We start from the raw sequence: 22,255 nt of genomic DNA on the forward strand, positions 1-22,255 counted from the left end.
ATACAAATTAAAACTACAATGCAATCTTACCTCACACCTTCCAGAATGGCTAAAATCAAAAACACAAGAAACAACAGGTGTTAGAGAGGATGTGGAGAAAAAGGAACACTCATACACTGTTGGTTGGAATGCAAACTGGCGTAGCCACTGTGGAAAATAGTTTAGAGGTGCCTCAAAAACTTAGAAATAGAACTACCTTACAAGCCAGCAATTGCACTACTGGCTATTTACTCAATGAATACAAAAACACTAATTCAAAGGGATACATGCACCCCTATACTTACAGCAGTATTATTTACAATAGCCAAGATATGGAAGCAGCCCAAGTGTCCAATGATTGATGAATATATAAAGAAGATGTGGTACATATATACAACAGAATATTATTCAGCCATAAAGAATAAGGAAGTCTTGCCACTTGCAATGATATGGATGGAGTTAGTATAATGCTAAGCAAAATAAGTCAGAATAGACAAATACAATATGATTTCACTCATATGTGGAACTGAAGAAACAAAACAAATAAACCAAGGAAAAAAATGGGAGAGAGAGAGAGTCAAAGAAAGAGACAGACTTTTAATTATAGAGAACAGGGGCACCTGAGTGGCTCAGTTAGTTGAGTGTCTGACTTCAGCTCAGGTCATGATCTCACAGTTCTTGATCTCACATGAGCTTGAGCTCCGCATTGGGCTCTGTGCTGCCAGCTCAGAGCCTGGAGCCTGCTTCGAATTCTGTCTGTCTGTCTGTCTGTCTCTCTCTCTCTCTCTCTCTCTCTGCCCCACCTCCACTCATGCTCTATCCCTCTCTCTCTCTCAAAAATAAACATTAAAAATTTTAAAAATAATAATAACTATAGAGAACAATGTGATGGTTACCAGAGGGGAGGTGGTGGGGAGATGAGTGATGGGGATTAAGGAGTGCACTTCTCCTGATGAGCACCAGGTGATGTATGGAATTGTTGAATTATTTTCTTGTACACCTGAAACAATATTTATAACACTGTATGTCAACTGGAATTAAAATAATAACTAAAAAAGTAAAATAAATAAAAGGACTAAATTTTCTACCTAGTGATAATAATAATAATAGTTCTCCAAGTTTAAAATAGTACATGTTTGCATATGAATAGTGGTTCAACTTCTGCATCTGACTGGCTTTGGTTTATCAACAGTGGGAAACCTGACTCTTAAATGCTGGAGGCATTTTTTTTTCAATGAACTAATTTTTAAATTAAATTAAAATCAAAAACCATTATTTTGGTTCACCTCCCAGATTAGAGCAACTGACAGCCTCATTAATGACTAAAAACAGCAGGTGGTGATGCCTTGGAACAGTTTGACCAGTGTAAATATCTTGGAACCTAAACCATTCCTCTTGTCCATGTATTAAAATGAGGAAGATTCTATTGTTCACATAGGTTGTAAACTCCACACAGGGTAAAAAAGGAGGGAAGAAAGCAAGTGGTCAAACATCTATTATTATCCAAGCTAAAAATAGAAAGGAGAGACTATATAAGGTTAAAGGTAAAGAAAGTGGCCTTGGAAAACATACCTCTGGCACTGTCTGTAAGTGTGCAAACTCATGGCTGCAAAACTGCCTAGCTGAAATCATTTAAGGCTACCAAGTTTTTCCAGGTGATAACAGCAGTGTTTGTTTACAGATATCTGTTTAAAATGGCAATGTAATAAGTTATGCTTTTATTTAAAGCAAGGTACAGTGGCAATCCTGCATGACTTGGAGTCTAGGTACTAGACCACAAATTAGAAAGAACCTAAGGCTTAGCTAACTGGGATAGGAGAAGATGAATAAGTTTTTAAGGTTCTAATTTCCACCAAATTGAAAATATTTCTGTTAGACAAAGACAAGAACCTAAAGTGTCTCATTTACCATTGAAATGGATGTTACTAAAGTTTAAAAGAACTTATGATAAAATGGCATCGTCTATTACTTCAGATTAACAGCTTGCAACTTTGTTGTCTATACTATTATAAAGAATAATGGAGAAGAACTATTATTTCCAATTACCAGGAACCCTCAAAAAACAAAATGCCTCTCATGAGGCCACCTTAAAAAGACAAAACTTTGAATGAGTTCAGCCACAAAGAGTTTGTTTTCAAGTAAACTCCTTTGGCCACTTCTGGATTTAGTGCCTTTCAAATTACCTCTGCCACAAGAAGGACAGATTCCATAAGAGACTCCTAAAAACTGAGAACAAACTGAGGGTTTACGGGGGGTGGGAGGGAGCAGAAGGTGGTGATGGGTATTGAGGAAGGCACCTGTTGGGATGAGCACTGGGTGTTGTGTGGAAACAAATTTGACAATAAATTTCATAATAAAAAAAAATTACCTCTGCCACATACCATCTCACAAATTCCTCCATCTATGGAGTAGATCTTAGATCTGCACATTTTTGAGTGATGTTCAGGGTTTACCATAAAACCTAAAATCCCATGATACCCTTCTGACTTTGTCATCTGCACACAAATTTCCAGCCCCAAAGGATTTGGTCCAAAACAATTCTAGATACTGGTATCTCACTGATAATCTCACCCAAGTTATGGGGAACTGCTTTGTATTCTCTCTACATGGCAGAAAAAATTGGTTATTGGGACTCCATTCTGCCCAATGGCAAAAATATCTTCTCTGTATACCCTCCCTGAGCTGTGTGTAAATATCTAAAAAACAACTTTTCTGATGGCCCTAAGGGCCAGCTCAAACATTTTCCAGTCTAGAGCTTGGTGATTTTTCCACACTTGGAAATTTATTGGGGATAAGCCATGTAGGAAAAGAAACTGAAAAGACTTGCTTGTCAAAACAAAAAAACTGCAAGTAGATATGTCAAATGACCTTTTCTTGGCCCAAAGTAAACAGGCAATCACCCATATAGTAAAGACTGAGACCAAAAATACCTGAGACTAAGACATAAAACTCTGGATGATCAAAAGCATCTATGATAAGAGAGGAAACACATCTCACAAGTATTTTTCCCAAAAAGTAAAGAAATAACACATGATTTTAGTATTCTTGAAATTGCTTTTTAAATTATGACTTGACTTGATTCTCAATATTTATTTCATAATAAAGGGGTTAAGGAAAAATGAACAGAAAAAAATCTTCATAAATATTTAAATGACAAGTTTAGATTTATGTTTTCCCATCCTGATGGAGTTTATGATTCTTAGCCATCTTATGACAGGACAGAAATGATGTTAAGTAGATAGGAAGACCCAAAGAAAATAATGGTTTTGACAGTTCAATGGACTTTTTTGAGTATGCGAAGCAACCCATATGATCTAGTCTGATAAAACAACTTGATTTGTTTCTCATCTCTTACCCTATTAGCAGTATGCCTACTTATCATGGCCTATGTAACTATTGTCTTATCATAAAGCAATTGGAGAAGATATTTGCAAATTAAATATCTGATTAAGGGTTAGTATCCAAACTACATAAAGAACTTAATAAACTCAACACCCAAAAAACAAACAACCCAGTTAAGAAATGGGTAGAAGACATGAATAGACATTTTCCCAAAGAAGACATTCAGATGGCCAACAGACACATGAAAAGATGCTCAACATCACTCATCATCAGGGAAATATAAATCAAAACTGCAATGAGACATCGCCTCACACCTGTCAGAATGGCTAAAATTAACTCGGGAAACAACAGATGTTCCTGAGGATATGGAGAAAGGGGAACCCTCTTACACTCTTGGTGGGAATGGAAACTGGTGCAGCCACTCTGGAAAACAGTATGGAGGTTCCTCAAAAAGCTAAAAATAGAACTACCCTATGACCCAGCAATTGCACTACTAGGTATTTAACCAAAGGATATAAAAATACAGATTTGAAGGAGCACATGCAACCCAATGTTTATAGCAGCATTATCAACAATAGGCAAACTATATAAAGAGCCCAAATGTCCATTGACTGATGAATAGATAAAGAATGTATGGTATTTGGACACCTGAGTGGCTCAGTCAGTTAAGCGTCCAACTTTGGCTCAGGTCATGGTCTCACAGTTAGTGAGTTCCAGCCCCACATAGGGCTCTCTGCTGTCAGTGCAGAGCCTGCTTCAGATCCTATGTCTCTCTCCCTCTTTGTCCCTTCCCTGCTTGCTATCTCTTTCTCTCTCTCTCTCTCTCTCTCTCTCTCTCTCTCTCAACCCCTCTCTCAAAAATAAGGAAACATTTAAAAGCAGAATATGGGCTGTATACACACACACACACACACACACACACAGGAATATTATTCAGCCATCAAAAAGAATGAAATCTTGCCATTTGAAACAATGTGGATGGAGCTAGAGTGTATTATGCTAGGCAAAATAAGTCAGGAAAAGAAAGACAAATACCATATGATTTCACTCATATGTGGCATTTAAGAAACAAAACAGATGAACGTATGAGAAGGGAGAAAAGAGAGAGAGGGAGAAGCAAACCATAAGAGACTCTTAACTATAGAGAACAAACTGTGGGTTGATGGAGGAATGTGGGTGGAGGTGGGCCAAATAGATGATGGGTATTAAGGAGGGCACTTATTATGATGAGCACTGGGTGTTATATGTAAGTGATGAATCACTAAATTCTACACCGGAAACCAATTTTATCATATATGCTAACTAGCTAGAATTTAAATAAAAACTTGAAAAAAAAACAAAGCAATTAGAAAACATTCACCTGGCAAGTCACCCAAATAGAGCATATTTTTATCTAGCATACTATACCAGGGCCTGGCTTCCAGTATTCCTCCAAAGGGATCCCATTACACCAAAGTGTCCTTTGAAATGTATTTTGCTTTGTAGCTCAAGTATTCTTAATTTATTCACTGATCCTACTTGGTCTGTTCCATACTGGACTATTTGTGCTTTTGGGCCATGAACTCCTAGAGAATGAAATTCTTAATTGTTCAGTGTGCTTCCTTTATACAATTTCCATCCTTCAATGCTTTCCAAGTGCTTAGAAATATAGAAATCCTTAGCGTTAACCAGTCAAGAAAGCCCCTGGCATTTATTCTCTTGATGAATAATGAATCTCTCTCCACAGGTAATTATTAATAATAATAAATTTTAAAGTAGACATTGAATATGAGACAACTAAAAGTTCCAAGAGGATCAGGAAAAAAAAATTATTGAAAAAGAGGGGGCATAGTGTTTCTATTTCAAAGCAGATGAAGAGAACTGGCCTAAAAGAAATCTCTGACCAAAAGTCCCATGCCAAAATAATGCTAACAGACAACAGCTAACAGCATGAATGTTTCCATTAGTTAGGGACAACTTTTTATTCCAGTGACTGTCTTGCCAATAAAATGTAAATAATGCTTTGAAAGGAGTCCAATTATCTGGTGCAGCAATGTAGTTGAAATAACAAAAGCAATCACCTGTCCTTCGATTCCCACCTGCCCAGGCAGTGCTGAGACTGAAAATGTATAAAAATTGCTGGACATCAGAGGAAAAGGGAGACTGAGCATTGAATACCACTGAGTGTCTCTAAACCAACAAGGTTGGGGGCCTGGATGGCTCAGTCGGTTGAGCGTCCAACTTGGGCTCAGGTCATGATCTCACAGTTTGTGAGTTCGAGCCCTGCATTGGGCTCTGTGCTGCCGGTTCAGAGCCTGGAGCCTGCTTCTGATTCTGTGTCTCCCTCTCTCTCTGCCTCTCTCCCACTAGCACTCTGTCTCTCAAAAATAAATAAACATTAAATAAAATTTAAACCAGCAGGTAACTGGGCATGTCAGACATTAGACCTACCATCTTATAATGACATTAGCTACAAGTGAGCAAGAAGTTCAGCCTCAGAGCAGATATATTTAAAAGAAAATGTTTACCGTTGTGACATTGTTCAAGTTAGGACACCAAATAAGAGTCTTTCATGATATTCTTATTAAAAATAAGACCTTGATTGCAATAATCTCCTTTTATTGGTTCTTCTTCTTTGTTGACACAATAGTAATAAGGTTTTTAATGGTACCTGGCTCTATTCATATGATGATTTCTAAAATCAGGAAGTTACTCATCATTGAGGTGACATTGGTCACTTCAGTAAACCCCAGATCAGCAAAGCTAAAAAGATGAGAACTTTCACAGTTAATAACAGCAGTAATTGACACATTCTATTCCCAGAGCCAGGCACACAGTGGGCACTGAAAAATACTGTTGAATGCATGGATAAATGATAAATAGCTATGCATGCATTGTTCCTACCTGGAATTAGACTACTGTATACCTGGGACAAGATAAAAACAGCTGAAAGTCACATATACAGATTCACTATATATGTGTGTGTGTGTGTGTGTGTGTGTGTGTGTGTATACATTCACTATATATGTATATATGTATGTATATATACATTCACTATATATGTATGTATATACATTCCATTTTTCAAGTTATTAAACATTTCACCTGGTATATATATGCATGAGGCTGAAGACATTTTTAAAAGATTCTATATGAGGAAAACTGGGGGAGAAATAATCACATGAATTGCAAAACAGTATATCTAGCCTCAAAGATGCTAATTCAGGTCCAGGGGGATCTATTCAACCTCTTTGTTGAAGTAAATATAAAACTTTCTAACAGTAAATGCTATTCTGATAAAATGTAATTTTCAATTACTCTATGAACATCTGGTCCATGCTACCATTTCTGGAGCCCAGAAGCACACTACTTTGCAATGTCACAAAATACTCTCCATTGATAACTCCTTATTTTACCAAGAGATTAATTGAAATGAGTGTTTGGAAATCTAGTGAGGTGAGAGATGAGTCAGGGGGATAGGTAAGAGGATAAGGAAGGGATATTCACTCACTAAATCATAATTTCATTAGAAGAACTAAAGGAAATAAAATTACAAATTGCTGGTAGAGTGTTGGAAGTATAAACATGTTAATACACCTGTGATTGGAACTAGAATATGCATAGTATGAAGCCTACAGAATATTTTCATGGCTAATTTATAATAGCAGTTGCATTGGGCACAGATTAAGTTCTTCAAATCCATGTTTTACACAACAAATATATTAAATGATACTCAGGTGATGAGCTACCAAATAAACAAGTTTAGTAAAATTCAGAAGGATTTACACTTTCAGAAATAAAGCAATCATTATATTGCATTTGGGTGCATTTGGATATAAAAGCAGATAGATGTTATTGTGAGTTGCTGTACATTGCTTCCATTCGGTATCAATTAGCAGGGGAGGGAAATTCAGTGTTGTAGTGAACTCTAAGTTAAGTGCACATTAGAGCAATTAGAGTCATCCTTTCAGTTGGTGAATTTATAATCAGTAATTAAAATCATAAAGTAAGAGAGATTGAGTATGATTTGAAACAAATTAGTTGAGCTTGGGACTAGTATGTATAGTTCTAGGACATGATTCCCATAAACCTCAATTTCATATCAGGACTACATATTTAAGTAAGCATAATGGTATATCCAAGTCATCACAAACAGCCATGCAAAGAAGCATGGAAGAGACAGAATCCTAGTAACCCCAGCACTACTCAATCCAGAAATAACTTTGAGAGGAAGAGATTCAAACCCAGTGATAGCCCTAATTGTGCAACAAACCCATGAACCTTTAGCACCTCTGACCTCTCTTCTGGTCAATTACTCGTCTTAGAGACTCTCTGCAGCAATTTTCCATAAGGCAAAATTCTTGGCCCTGCCAGAAGTTAATTTTACCAAATAACTCAAATTCAGAAAGAAAAGGCATTGGTTAAAATATTTGAGTGTGACCCCCAAGCTCAGCACCAAATCACCTCAAGAACTAAATCAGGTAGTAAAATCTCTGAGTGACAACACTTAATTGTTCTCAAGGCACTTAGAGAGCTATAGAGAGATAGCATTCCAAAAAGTGCTATATGTGAGTAGAAAGTACAGGATAAAGAAGTCTCCATCACCTTCTTTTCTGGTAATCCATGACACTGAGAGCTGCATTACTGGGGACAAGCTGAGACATATTAATTCTAGGGCACTCAGATGATAAATGAATTTGTAATTCAGTCATCTGGCAACAAGGAAATTCAGCTCAGCCAGTTCATCAACAAACTGACCTGGTCTTAGGCATGTTGAGAGTGCTACCAGGCTTGATAATAATCCAGAAAGTAGTAATTCCTATCATTTCTTCTTATCCCCACCCTGACCCAGCTCATGGATGTATCAGGTTGGGGCAATCAAAATATAATCCAAACGCAAGTGGCTAAACTCTGGGCTTTGCCCTTTGGGTGCAAAAGTCTTCCATAAATTCTTTCCTTGGTTGAATATAGTGATTCTGGGTTCCCATCCCTAGGAATGGCCTCAAAGATGGGTTGCTGAAAATTAAGGGATTTGGGCCTTTCTTCTTAAAATCATGAAGCACCTTTGACATTCACACTGAGCATTCTTTTGCTATAGCAGTTAAAAGAAAAAAAACCCAAAGAGGCTTTTGGCAGTGTGAAGAAGCACATGGCCCAGATGTCTGGAAATATGGGGAACAAATACAATTTTTACCTTTTCCTCAAATTCTGGCAACACAATAGCTCACTGAACAACCCATTCCTTCTCAAGGAAAAAGTTAACAGATGCATAAAATTATCTTTATTTTAGGGGCACCTGGGTGGCTCAGTAGGTTAAGCATTCGAGTCTTGATTTCAGCTCAGGTCATGATCTCACAGTTTGTGGGTTCAAGCCCCGCTTGGGGCTCTCTTGAATCGCTTGGGATTCTCTGCCTCTCTCTGAGCTTCTTCCCCACTCATGCTGCCTCTCTCTCTCAAAATAAATAAATAAACTTAAAAATTTATCTTTATTTTAAAAATCCTGAAAGTCCCCATAAATCATGTGTCCATATATACGCAAAGAAAGATGCTCACTAAATTCTACTCCTGAAACCAATATTGCATTGTATCTTAACTAATTTTAAATAATAAAAAAAAATTAAATAAAGATGCTGTACTAATATAAAAATTAGAAAACACAGAAAACTACAATCATGAAATCCAAGGTAAGCCAAAACAAAGGTATAAGGTACACTCTATTGGGTATATTTGGCCCAACTTTGGAGTGGTTCTAACAGGACCAGAAGAAATATTATCATGATTAGAGTTAGTTGGACAAGGTTATTATAACCCTTATTCTCCAGAGACATCTACTCAAACCTTAAGAATAGTTCAGCTTTGGATTTCAGGGCACATGGGTTTGAGATGCTTATCACAGTATTAATGAACCAAAGAGATCTGGGAATATTTTTTTTTCCCTCAAGGAATCTTTGAGACTTTCAGTATAGGTCAGAGTTTAGAGAAAATTTCATTTTCCCTCATGACCTTTCTAAATCAGTAGTCCTCAGAAGTGACAATAACATATTGCCCTGGAATTAATATACCTAAAACCATTCTAGTTAGAATGGTCACAAGATCAGGCACACATGGTAAATTTGCTCAGTGATTGTCTTTCTTTTTTTTTTTTATTTTTTTAACCTTTATTTATTTTTGAGACAGAGAGAGACAGAGCATGAACGGGGAGGGTCAGAGAGAGGGAGACACAGAATCTGAAACAGGCCCCAGGCTCTGAGCTGTCAGCACAGAGCCTGACGCAGGGCTCGAACTCACTGACTGCGAGATCACGACCTGAGCCCAAGTCGGACGCTTAACCGACTGAGCCACACAGGCGCCCCAGTGATTATCTTTCAACTACTGTGCCTCAGGATAAAATGAGAAACATGTGAATCCAGGATTGAGATAATAAAATGCTATAAAATGTTAATTGTTGAAATTGTTGCTGTTGCTTGAGGTAGCAATAACAGGTGACACAATTTATGTGGCTAGCCTAGAGTTGATTTGAGATATAACAATTAAGTATTATGGAAAGCTCAGAAGTACTGGGATATCACAAGTTAGAACCTTAGATGTAAGCAAGACTGGAATTCCCTCTGTACCTAAAGTGTAATGACTCAACCAAATTGAAAAAAAACAAACTCTAGCCACTGCTGGAATGATGGAAAAAAAATTAAGATATATACATGCAAATTGAATATTGAGGGAAAAAAATGCCTGAAGGTATTGCCAAAATGGAATAGCAGAAAGTGTCTGTGTGCACACGCATGAGTGTGTAATCATCTTATATGTAGAAGAGTCTTGGAATAATGTCACACATTTGCTTTAGAATACTCTCATTATTATACAATTTGCACACCATATATATACAATACATCCCATTTGTAAGAAACACTCCCTCAGAAAAACTAAAATAGTCCACTGATACTGTTTTTCTAGAAAAATGCGACAAAAAAATTCAAACAGATGTTGTTCTGGCCAGGGATAAACTGAAAATTAATTATGGCTATTTCCTGTTCTGCATTCACTTCATCTTTAAAAAGCATCCAACTAAAAGCCTTTGTGACATAAATGAAAAAGCACTTTTTTGAGACACAAGACTAGTAACTGATACATACCAGTCTGTATGCTGTAACACACTACTAATCCTCTGAGATTTAAACAGTCTCTGTTTCAGTTATATAAATGTTTAATTTTTTCATCTTTAATCTTAGTAAGGTTGCCCAGAAACTATATTATTTCTGTGGATGTCACCACTCACCAATTAGGGAAGACACCAATGCACAATCAGTAGTGAGCTCTATATATTATAGACTTTGACACTTGAGTCTGCTGGGGAGGGGATGGATTAGACAATTTAATAGACTCTACAGTGACTAACTTTTTTTTCTATGAAAAACATTTTTTGTGAATTGTGCAATTTTTTTTCCTTTGGATTCATTTATAAGACCAAAACAAAAGCATTTAATGATGTTTACAGTGAAATGAAATAGCTGAAGACCAGCACATAATCACCATGTTTTGTTTCCTCATCTTTAAGTCTTTTAGCAGTGGGGCTTCCAGCTGAGCTTGTGTCTAGCTTTTCCCAAGACACAGCCAAGCATTCTGAAGCTTCACTGAGCCTCAACACCAAGATGAATTCATAGTTCTTAATTGAAAAAGACAGGCTGTTTGCCTAGCATGTTTGCATCAGTATAACATTTAAAATGACATTTGTGCCCAAGCCCATCTGAACATTCTGCCTTAGCTGAACTCTGCTAATGTTTTTATACCCCGGTTTCTGCCTAGTACAGTTTTAAATAGCTCCTCTTGCTAAACCATGTGTGGCTGAATTCACGAAAATAGACTCTTCTTCATACATGAGAATACCATTCCTGACATTTGCTTTGAGGTGTTTCTCATGTGCACAGAATGCTACTTTGAGTCAGCCATACTTTCTTACCCTGGTCTGTCCTATGATCAATGACATATATTTGTGTGGTAGCTAGAGGGATTTGGCATTGCAGCCCCACAGGCAAAATGGGAAGTTTGGTACTTTCTATCCTCGGTAAAGGGTATGCAATCTGTGGTCAGAGAACAGAGTCTCTCTCTGGGTAAATTTAACCAGCCTGATATGGAAATAAAACCCACCACTTTGGTCTCATTAGTGCTATGTTCTGTGAGACTCAACTGATCACTTAAAGTTCATGTACTAAAGCAAAAAGAGGCATTTTTCCCGGTGAGAAGGCATCTGCTCACTTTCTATGTGCTCAGTGCATTTATTATTGAAGAGAATGTATACAATATGACATGTAGTCAGCTATGAGGGTGAAGTAGACTGGTTAGGTGTTAGGACACCTCAAAACTATATAGATGATACTCAGGCATGAGCACAGTGTATACCTTGACAACACACTCATTAAAGTAGAACAATGTACCTACAAACATGCTGGGTTCTTTGGGAATCTGTGGCTGCAAATTACATCCAACCAACCCTTACCATGGTCAAGCATCTGAGATCCCATGGACGTCACACTGGTGTTCAGCACATCATTGACAGCAGTATCACAGTATAGGCTCCGCTGGACATCATGTTCACTGTCAGTCTGGTCGCTCTCTTCATGACCACTATCCTTCAGACTGTTGCCCTCTAAGTCCTTGAAGGTGGAGCTGCTGGGTTGAAGAAAGAATGATAATTTACAACTGTGATAAATCTGTTTTGTAAAATCTTTCAGAGGCAAGATGATATCAGCTCTTTGGTGAGGCCAACAGTGACTGGATTGTTCAAAAGAGTAGAAAGAGGAATTTTCTGTTTAAAGATAATTTCTGTTTAACACTGCAGAGAGGTTCCCACTATTGGAGGCTGATGCAGCTAATACTTTCATTCACGTATCTTCAATGTATTACTACTACAGGCAAGGTGGAAGAAGGTACAAATCTGAAACCACCACTTGCAAAGAATATCACCATTTCAAAAGATTCTCTCTCTTCTTATAGAATCAAAGTAAAATAATAACTAATGTTTACTGAGCGATTGATTACTATACATAAGGCACTATTCTAAATGCTTGACGTGAATTAACTTTTTTAATCATTACAACTATATGAGAGAAAGGTACCATTAATATTCCCATTTACAGATGAAAGATCAGAAGCACATGGAAGTTAAGTAACTTTCATACAACTGATGAAAATGTAGTAAGACCAAACCCAGGACAGGCAGTCTAGCTCCAGAGCCTGGACCCTTAACCACTATGTATGCTGCTTCTCCAAAGATGTCTACTAATCAACTGTAAAATGAAAGTGGCAGAAATTGAGGTAGTGCAATTAAAATAGAAATCAGGATCAGAGAACTCAGGTGAGTTTTAACAGAGAAAGTCAGAGAGACAAATTCAAACACAAAGAGGAGAAGCAGGGGCTGAGAAGAGAAGAGCCTTGGTGCATGCACAGTAAGATGAAAGAGAACCAGAGAGTGAGCTCTAATAATATTGTGGGTGTAGTTATGGTAAGAATATGAAAACTTTCAGCTGAAGAGTTTATGGGCCAATTTTTCTTGTATTTGTTAAATCAATCCACCATACAATGCACTAAACATACTATCCATACTATCCAACATAGAGAATAATACATAATGTATATCCATAGAGACCTCCACCTGCAATTTCTAATATTTTGTAAGTTCTGACAGAATCTGAAGATGTGCAACACCATGCGCCATAAATTATGCATCTGAAATACCTAGTAAATAGTGAATCCATTCCCCAGTCAATGAGGAAGTAGCAAAGGCATACTCAAGGAAATGTGTTGTCTCGACAAGGGAGAGTGTCATGCTTTTGAATTAGGACAAGTCCCAACAGACCTATTGTACCTCTGAAAAGGGAGGTGGTGTACCATCTCTGTGGAGGTGATAGTGCAAACTTGTTTGCTGTGCTCAACCTTGAACATCCACCAGCCTGACTCTCTGAGGCTTTGATAAGAACATTCAGTACATATTATGAAGAGCTATGCAATGGACACAATAGATACATTGTCATTCTCTACATTGGTCAAAAGGAATCACAGCAGATTTTTAACATATGACCAACCTAGATATAGAATGCTTGCTGCCCTGAATATGAAAGGGTAAAGATCAAAAGGCCAATAACTGGAAAGCCATAATTATAAGAAAATGAAGAGCAGGAGAGAGTAAAGCATTGACCTCTTTGCTAATTATTTTCAGAAAGGATCACTGTATTAAAGCATCACCTGTATTAAAACTAAAATCATTAAATAGGCCAACTCACTTAGCTCCTCCAAATTATGTCATGCAGGTATGCAGCCCTGTGGACCTACCAGCATGTAGTTCTATTAAAAAAACAATCATCTTATATTTCCTTTATGGTCAAGAAGACCAACTGGAAACACAGGCTTTACAACGTATAGCCATTTCTAGCTTTATGGCACAGATGTTGGGGCTTCCTGTAAATACTAATCCCACAGCCTAAACAGATTCAAAATTTATCTTCTATAAAAAAAAAAAATTGGTCCTGCCCACATGGACTCCTGCATCTCAGAAGAAAGGAAATGACCTGTCTGAATCATATGTTCTTATAACAAATATTAATTTTTTGACCTGCATCTCTGGTATCTGGAGCACAGGAAAATTTCCTTAATTCACAACAAAAAATTGCTACTTTAAGCCAGAAACTTCAATCCTGAATTGAGTGCATTTCAGCAGTTGTCAAAACATGCTTAGGACATACGTTGAAGAGGAATATAAGGACAATGCAATTAACCACCACTTAGACCAAGGTTTCTCAACCTTGGTACTATTGATATTTTGTTGTCTATGGCTGTCCAGCGCATTGTAGGATGTTTAGCAGCATCCCTGTCTTCTACCCATTAGATGCTAGTAGTGCCTCTCCCAAAATTTACAACCAAAATGGTCTCCATACATTGCTAAATCACCCTCAGTTGACAAACACTGTTTACACTCTTTAAAACACTATTCCTGTGGCATGTTAGATTGCCAGACTGTAGATGAAACAGCACTGTCATTAGAACAATCTGTACTCTGCCACTTTATCTATGGGACCCTGGGCCTGATATCTAATATCTTTGAGCCTCAATTTCTTTGTCTGCAAAAGGCATTTGCTAAAAGCTTCATCACAAGGCCATTTTCAAGACTAAATGAGATATTGTACATGAAATACCAGGTACACACAAATGCTCAATAAATGGTTAATGTTTATATGATCATTACTACATATGATGTCTTCATTGAGTTATAATTAAATATTATGTCTGTGGTCTTTTTATAGGAGTGATACAGGAAATATATATTTAGGAGAAAGCTTGGGGAAGATGGTGGAGTAGGAGGATGCTTGTCCTGCTGTCTCATCCTGCTGGCTTACCTCATCCTGCTGATCACCTAGATTCCACCCACATCTGCCTAAATAACCCAGAAAACCACCAGAAGACTAACACAATGGACTCTCCAGAGCCAAGCGTAGAAAAGAAGCCCACAGAAGAGGGTAGGAAGGGCAGAGAGGTGGTGTGTGTTACATGAACTAGCTGGAGGGAGCTAGGGCAGTGGAGGGGCAGCCCATCAGGCAAGGCAGAGCTCCCAAAGTCTGGCTTGCAAAAGCGCAGGAGCCGGACTCCATGAGTTTTGACAGCCAGCTGGACTTAACATCTGGAATGTTAAGAGTCAATAGTTCTGCTCTCAGAGAGCAGGGAGGATGAGAGGATGCCTGAAGGGAGAGTTGTTGAGCCCTGGAAGACAGAGATCAGCACAGCAGGGGAACAAAGGCACTGGCAAGCGCCATTTCCCTCTCCCATCCCCCAGCCCAATTTCCAAAGGGAAACAGTTCCTGTCACCTAACTTGCTTGTACCATGCAAACTCCCAAGCTGTGCTTCTGTGGATCCATCCCTCCAATGGGCATGCTTCCCTCCCAGTGCTGCAGGGCCCATCCTGCAGAGGACCACCACGGCAATGCGAGCTAAGCCTGCCCCTCCTGCCCCTGTGCGCCTTGCGGATCCACCCTGGTTAATACACCCTTAGATCAAAATGAACAAGCACCACAAGCCTGGCAGTGTGCAAGTAGCCCAGACAGGGGACACACCACTCCACAGTGAGTCCTGCCCCTGACATAGGGGAAGGTAAGGTACACACCAATCTGACTGTGGCCCCAGCGATGGGGTGGGAACAGACATCTGGTCTGACTAGAGCCCTGCACACCAACACAAGTTTCTCCGGAAAGCATAGGAGAAATGTCCTGGAGTTTGGAGCCACCCCAGGGAATACCCAAAATAATTAAATGGAAGAATTCTCCTCAAAAGAAAATCCAGGAAATAGCGACAGCTAACAAATTGATCAAAAACGATATAAGCAATATAATGGAGCAGGAATTTAGAATAATAGTCATCAAATTAATTGCTGGGATTGATAAAAGCAGAGAGGACAGCAGACAATCTATGCTACAGAGATCAAAGGACTAAAAAATAGTCATGAGAAGCTAAAAAATGCTATAAATGAGGAGCAAAATAAAATGGAATCGACTACAGCAGGGATTGAAGAGGCAGAGGAGAGAATAGGTGCATTAGAAGATAAGATCATGGAAAGAGAGGAAGCTGAGAAAAAGAGAGATTAAAAATATCCAGCAGTATGAGGGGAGAATTAGAGAATTAAGTGATGCGATCAAGAGGCACAGAGAACTCCCTTTAGACGTAACTTGAATCGATCTTCTCCATGACATATCATAGTCAAACTGGCAAAATACAAGGATAAACAGAAAATTCTGAAAGCAGCTAGGGATAAACATGCTCTAACATATAAAGGGAGATCGATAAGACTAGTGATGGATTTATCTACTGAAACTTGTCAGGCAAGAAAGGAATGGCAGGGTACCTTCAATGTGATGAACAGAAAAAAAATGCAGCTGAGAATCCTTTATCCAGTAAGTCTGTCATTGAGAATAAAAGGAGAGATAAAGGTCTTCCCAAACAAACAAAAACTGAAGGAATTTGTCACTACTAAACCAGCCCTACAACACATCCTAAGGGGGATCCTGTGAGACAAGGTACCAGAGACATCACTACAAGCATGAAACCTACAGACATCACAATGACTCTAAACCCGTATCTTTCTATAATAACACTGAATGTAAATGGACTAAATGTGCCAACCAAAAGACATAGGGTATCAGAATGGTTAAAAAAAAAAGACCCATCTATTTGTTGTCTACAAGAGACACATTTTAGACCTGAGGACACCTTCAGATTGAAAGTGAGGGGATGGAGAACTATCTATCATGCTATTAGAAATCAAAAGAAAGCTGGAATAGCCATACTTATAGCAGACAAACTAGACTGTAAATTAAAGGCTGTAACAAGAGATGAAGAAGGGCATTACATAATAATTACAGGGTCTATCCATCAAGAAAAGCTAAAAATTATAAATGTCAATGCACCGAATATGGGAACCCCAAATATATAAAACAATTACAAACATAAGCACGCTTATTGATAAGAATGTGGTAATTGCAGGGGATTTTAATATTCCTATTACAGAAATGAATAGATCATGTAGACACAGGACCAAAAAAGAAACAGGGACCCTGAATGATACATTGGATCAGATGGGCTTGACAGATATATTTAGAACTCTGCATCCCAAAGCAACAGAATATACTTTCTTCTCGAGGGCACAAGGAACATTCTCCAAGATAGATCACATACTGGGTCACAAAACAGCCCTTCATAAGTATACAAGAATTGAGATCCTACCATGCATACTTTGAGACCACATTGCTATGAAGCTTGAAATCAACCACAGGAAAAAGTTTGGAAAACCTCCAAAAGCATGGAGGTTAAAAAACACCCTACTAAAGAATGAGTGGGTCAACCAGGCAATTAGAGAAGAAATTAAGAAATATATGGAAACAAATGAAAATGAAAAGATGACAATCCAAATGCTTTGGGATGCAGCGAAGGCAGTCCTGAGAGGAAAATACATTGCAATCCAGGCCTATCTCAAGAAACAAGAGGGGCACCTGGGTGGCACAGTTGGTTAAGCGTCCGACTTCAGCCAGGTCACGATCTCGCGGTCCGTGAGTTCGAGCCCCACGTCGTGCTCTGGGCTGATGACTCAGAGCCTGGACCCTGTATCCGATTCTGTGTCTCCCTCTCTCTCTGCCCCTCCCCCGTTCATGCTCTATCTCTCTCTGTCCCAAAAATAAATAAACGTTGAAAAAAAAAATAAAAGAAACAAGAAAAATCCCAAATACAAAATCTAACAGCACACCTAAAGGAAAGAGAAGCAGAAGAGAAAAGACACCCCAAACCCAGCAGAAGAAGAGAAATAATATATATCATAGCAGAAATAAACAATATAGAATCTAAAAAAATTGTAGAGCAGATCAATGAAGCCAAGAGATGGTTTTTTGAAAAAATAAACAAAATTGATAAACTTCTATCCAGGCTTCTCAAAAAGAAAAGGGAGAGGACCCAAATGGATAAAATCATGAATGAAAATGGAACTATTACAACCAATCCCTCAGAAATACAACCAATTATCAGGGAATACTATGAAAAATTATATGCCAACAAATTGGACAACCTGGAAGAAATGGACAAATTCCTAAACACCCACACACTCCCAAAACTCAAAAAGGAAGAAATAGAAAGTTTGAACAGACCAATAACCAATGAAGAAACTGAATCAGTCATCAAAAATCTCCCAACAAATAAGAGTCCAGGACGAGATGGCTTCCCTGGAGAATTCCACCAGACATTTAAAGAAGAAATAATACCTATCCTTCACAAGCTGTTTCAACAGATAGAAAGAGAAGGAAAACTTCCAGACTCATTCTATGAAGCCAGTATTACTTTGATTCCTAAACCAGACAGAGACCCAGGAAAAAAAAGAGAACTACAGGCCACTATCCCTGATGAATATGGATGCAAAAATTCTCAATAAGATACTAGCAAATCGAATTCAACGGCATATAAAAAGAATTATTCACCATGATCAAGTGGGATTCATTCCTGGGATGCAGGGCTGGTTCAACATTCGCAAATCAACCAACCTGATACATCACATTAATAACAGAAAAGATAACAACCATATGATCCTGTCAATTGATGCATAAAAAGCATTTGACAAAATTCAGCATCCTTTCTTAATAAAAACCCTCGAGAAAGTCGGGATAGATGGAACATATTTAAATATCATAAAAGCCATTTATGAAAAGCCCACAGCTAACATCATCCTCAATGGGGAAAGACTGAGAGCTTTCTCCCTGAGATCAGGAACACGTCAAGGATGTCCATTCTCACCGCTGTTGTTTAACATAGTGTTGGAAGTTCTAGCATCAGCAATCAGACAACAAAAGGAAATCAAAGGCATCAAAATTGGCAAAGATGAAGTCAAGCTTTCACTTTTTTCAGATGACATGATATTATACATGGAAAATCCGATAGACTCCACCAAAAGTCTCCTAGAACTGATACATGAATTCAGCAAAGTTGCAGGATACAAAATCAATGTACAGAAATCAGTTGCATTCTTATACACTAATAATGAAGCAACAGAAAGATAAATAAAGAAACTGATCCCATTCACAATTGCACCAAGAAGCATAAAATACCTAGGAATAAACCTAACCAAAGATGTAAAAGATCTGTATGCTGAAAACTATAGAAAGCTTATGAAGGAAATTGAAGATATAAAGAAATGGAAAAATATTCCGTGCTCATGGATTGGAAGAATAAATATTGTCAAAATGTCAATACTACCCAAGCTATCTACACATTCAATGCAATCCCAATCAAAATTGTACCAGCATTCTTCTCAAAGCTAGAACAAGTAATCCTAAAATTTGTATGGAACCACAAAAGACCCCGAACAGCCAAGGTAATTTTGAAGAAGACCAATGCAGGAGGCATCACAATTCCAGACTTTAGCCTCTACTACAAAGCTGTAGTCAACAAGACGGCATGGTATTGGCACAAAAACAGACACATAGACCAATGGAATAGAATAGATACCCCACAACTAGACCCACAAACATATGGCCAACTAATCTTTGACAAAGGAGGAAAGAATATCCAATAGAAAAAAGACAGTCTCTTTAACAAATGATGCTGGGAAAAGTGGCCAGCAACATGCAGAAGGATGAAACTAGACCAATTTCTTACACCATTCACAAAAACGAATTCAAAATGGAGAAAGGACCTGAATGTGAGACAGGAAACCATCAAAACCCTAGTGGAGAAAGCAGGAAAAGACCTCTCTGACCTCAGCCGCAGCAATTTCTTACTTGACACATCCCCAAAGGCAAGGGAATTAAAAGCAAAAATGAACTATTGGGACCTCATGAAGATAAAAAGCTTCTGCACAGCAAAGGAAACAATCAACAAAAGTAAAAGGCAACCAACGGAATGGGAAAAGATATTTGCAAATGACATATCAGACAAAGGTCTAGTATCCATAATCTGCAAAGAGCTCACCAAACTCCACATCAGAAAAACAAATAATCCAGTGAAGAAAAGGGCAGAAAACATGAATAGACACTTCTCTAAAGAAGACATCCAGATGGCCAACAGACACATGAAAAGATTCTCAACGTCACTCGTCATCAGGGAAATACAAATCAAAACCACACTGAGATACCACCTCACGCCAGTCAGAGTGGCTAAAATGAACAAATCGGGAGACTATAGATGCTGGAGAGAATGTGGAGAAACGGGAACCCTCTTGCACTGTTGATGGGAATGCAAACTGGTGTAGCCACTCTGGAAAACAGTGTGGTGGTTCCTCAGAAAATTAAAAATAGACCTACCCTATGACCCAGCAATAGCACTGCTAGGAATTTACCCAAGGGATACAGGAGTGCTGATGCATAGGGGCACTTGTACCCCAATGTTTATAGCAACACTCTCAACAATAGCCAAATTATGGAAAGAGCCTAAATGTCCATCAACTGATACATGGATAAATGAATTGTGGTGTATATACACAATGGAATACTACTTGGCAATGAGAAAGAATGAAATATGGCCTTTTGTGGCAACGTGGACGGAACTGGAGTGTTATGCTAAGTGGAATAAGTCATACAGAGAAAGACAGATACCATATGTTTTCACTCTCATATGGATCCTGAGAAACTTAGCAGAATTCTATAGGGGAGGGGACAAAAAAAAGAGGTTAGAGTGGTAGCAAGCCAAAGCATGAGACTCTTAAAAACTGAGAACAAACTGATGTTTGATGGGGGGTGGGAGGGAGGGGATGGTGGGTGATAGGTACTGAGGTGGGCACCTGTTGCAATGAGCACTGTGTGTTGTATGGAAACCAATTTCACAATAAATTTCATATTAAAAAACCTGAGAATAAACTGAAGGTTGATCGGGGTGGGAGGGAGGGGAAAGTGGGTGATGGGCATTGAGGAGGGCACCTATTGGGATGAGCAGTGTGTTTTTTATGGAAAACAATTTGACAATAAATTTCATATTTTAAATAAAGGAAATATATATTTGAATAATATTTCTATGTCTTCTATAAACTACAGTCAAACCCTGAACTATGTTAATTTCTCTGAAAATTCAGGAACAGGAAAAGAAATTCTCCTGTCAAGTGTGTGTCCTTCCTTAAATGAAAAATGAGAACTGTATACCCTGGTGTACTTATAATTTTGCCTTGGCTTCTCAAAAGCTTCAAGATAAATATAATGTTTAATTGCAGTGATTTGGATGCCAGGGATATCTATTTAGCTTCTCCCAATTGGTTTTGGATCTGCCTTTTTAAAGTGGGATCATTCTTTTTTATATGCATCTGAATATTACAAACCATCTCAGAGCTTCTGTTTTTTATGCAGAAGTGAGAGGAATAATAATACAGTGAAGGATTGAATACTAGGATCTACAGGACTGGTAATGTGAGTTTAAAATGTCAGGTATTCTTGGCTAAAATCCACAACATAAGAAACAACAGGTGTTGGTGAGGATGTGGAGAAAAGTCAATCCTCGTGCACTGTTGGTGGGAATGCAAACTGGTACAGCCACTGTGGAAAACAGTATGGAGGTTCCTCAAAAAAGTAAAAATAGAACTACCCTATTAATTTCAGTAATCACATCCCTTGGTATTTACCCCCAAATACAGAAACACCAATTCAAAAGGCCATATGCAACTCTATGTTTACTGCAGCATTATTTACGTACAATAGCCAAGTTATGGAAGCAGCCCAAGTGTTCATCAATTAATGAATGGATAAAGGAGAAGCGGGATATATATAGTGGAATATTATTCAGCTATAAAAATAGAAATAAATATTCCCATTTTCAACAATATGTATGGATCTAGAGAGTATAATGCTAAGTGAAATAGGTCAGAGAAAGACAAATAACATATGATTTCGCTCACATAATTAAGAAACAAAACAAAAAGAGAGACAAAGAGACAGAGACAGAAAGAGGCAAACCAAGTAAGAGACTCTTAAATATAGAGAACAACCTGATGGTTACCAGAGGAGATGTGGGTGAGAACATGGGTGAAATAAGTGATGGAGATTAAGAGTACACTTAGCATGGGAGGGAGCCAAGATGGTGGAATAGTGTGGAAATTTTTTGTCCCACATCCATGAAATACAGCCAGAACAACACTAAATCATCCTGCACACCTAGAAAACTGATCTGAGGTTTAACACAACAATCTGCACAACCTAAAGCACAGAATTCAGCATAAAGAGAAAAAAATTCATTTTTATTTTTAATTTTATTAAAATCACTTTTATTTAATATTTTTCTACTAGATGTTTTACTTTTCTGTATTTTTTTTCAAATTCTATTTTACTTCCATCATTTCATTTTAGTCTACTTCAGTGTATTCATTTTTTTCAAATTTTCAAACCATTTCCTTTTTTTTCTTTTTTCCCCCGTTTATCTCTAATCCATCAAGCCACTTTCAACACCCAGAGCAAAACACAC

General features: G+C 38.0%; 1 protein-coding gene across 2 annotated transcripts in view; it reads right to left on the reverse strand.

The window, feature by feature from the left end:
* Window positions 1–22,255, reverse strand: part of PCDH19 (protocadherin 19) — a 156,775-nt gene that overhangs the window by 38,807 nt on the left and 95,713 nt on the right. The window contains exon 4 of one of the 2 annotated variants that reach the window (XM_043569811.1): window positions 11,792–11,964. In XM_043569811.1, coding sequence (XP_043425746.1) covers window positions 11,792–11,964 — 173 coding nt within the window. The remainder of the gene's footprint in view (window positions 1–11,791; window positions 11,965–22,255) is intronic. The other variant, XM_043569810.1, reaches the window with a different exon arrangement.

This window comes from Prionailurus bengalensis, chromosome X (assembly GCF_016509475.1).
Source record: "Prionailurus bengalensis isolate Pbe53 chromosome X, Fcat_Pben_1.1_paternal_pri, whole genome shotgun sequence".
In the NCBI taxonomy this organism is placed as follows: Eukaryota; Metazoa; Chordata; class Mammalia; order Carnivora; family Felidae; genus Prionailurus; species Prionailurus bengalensis.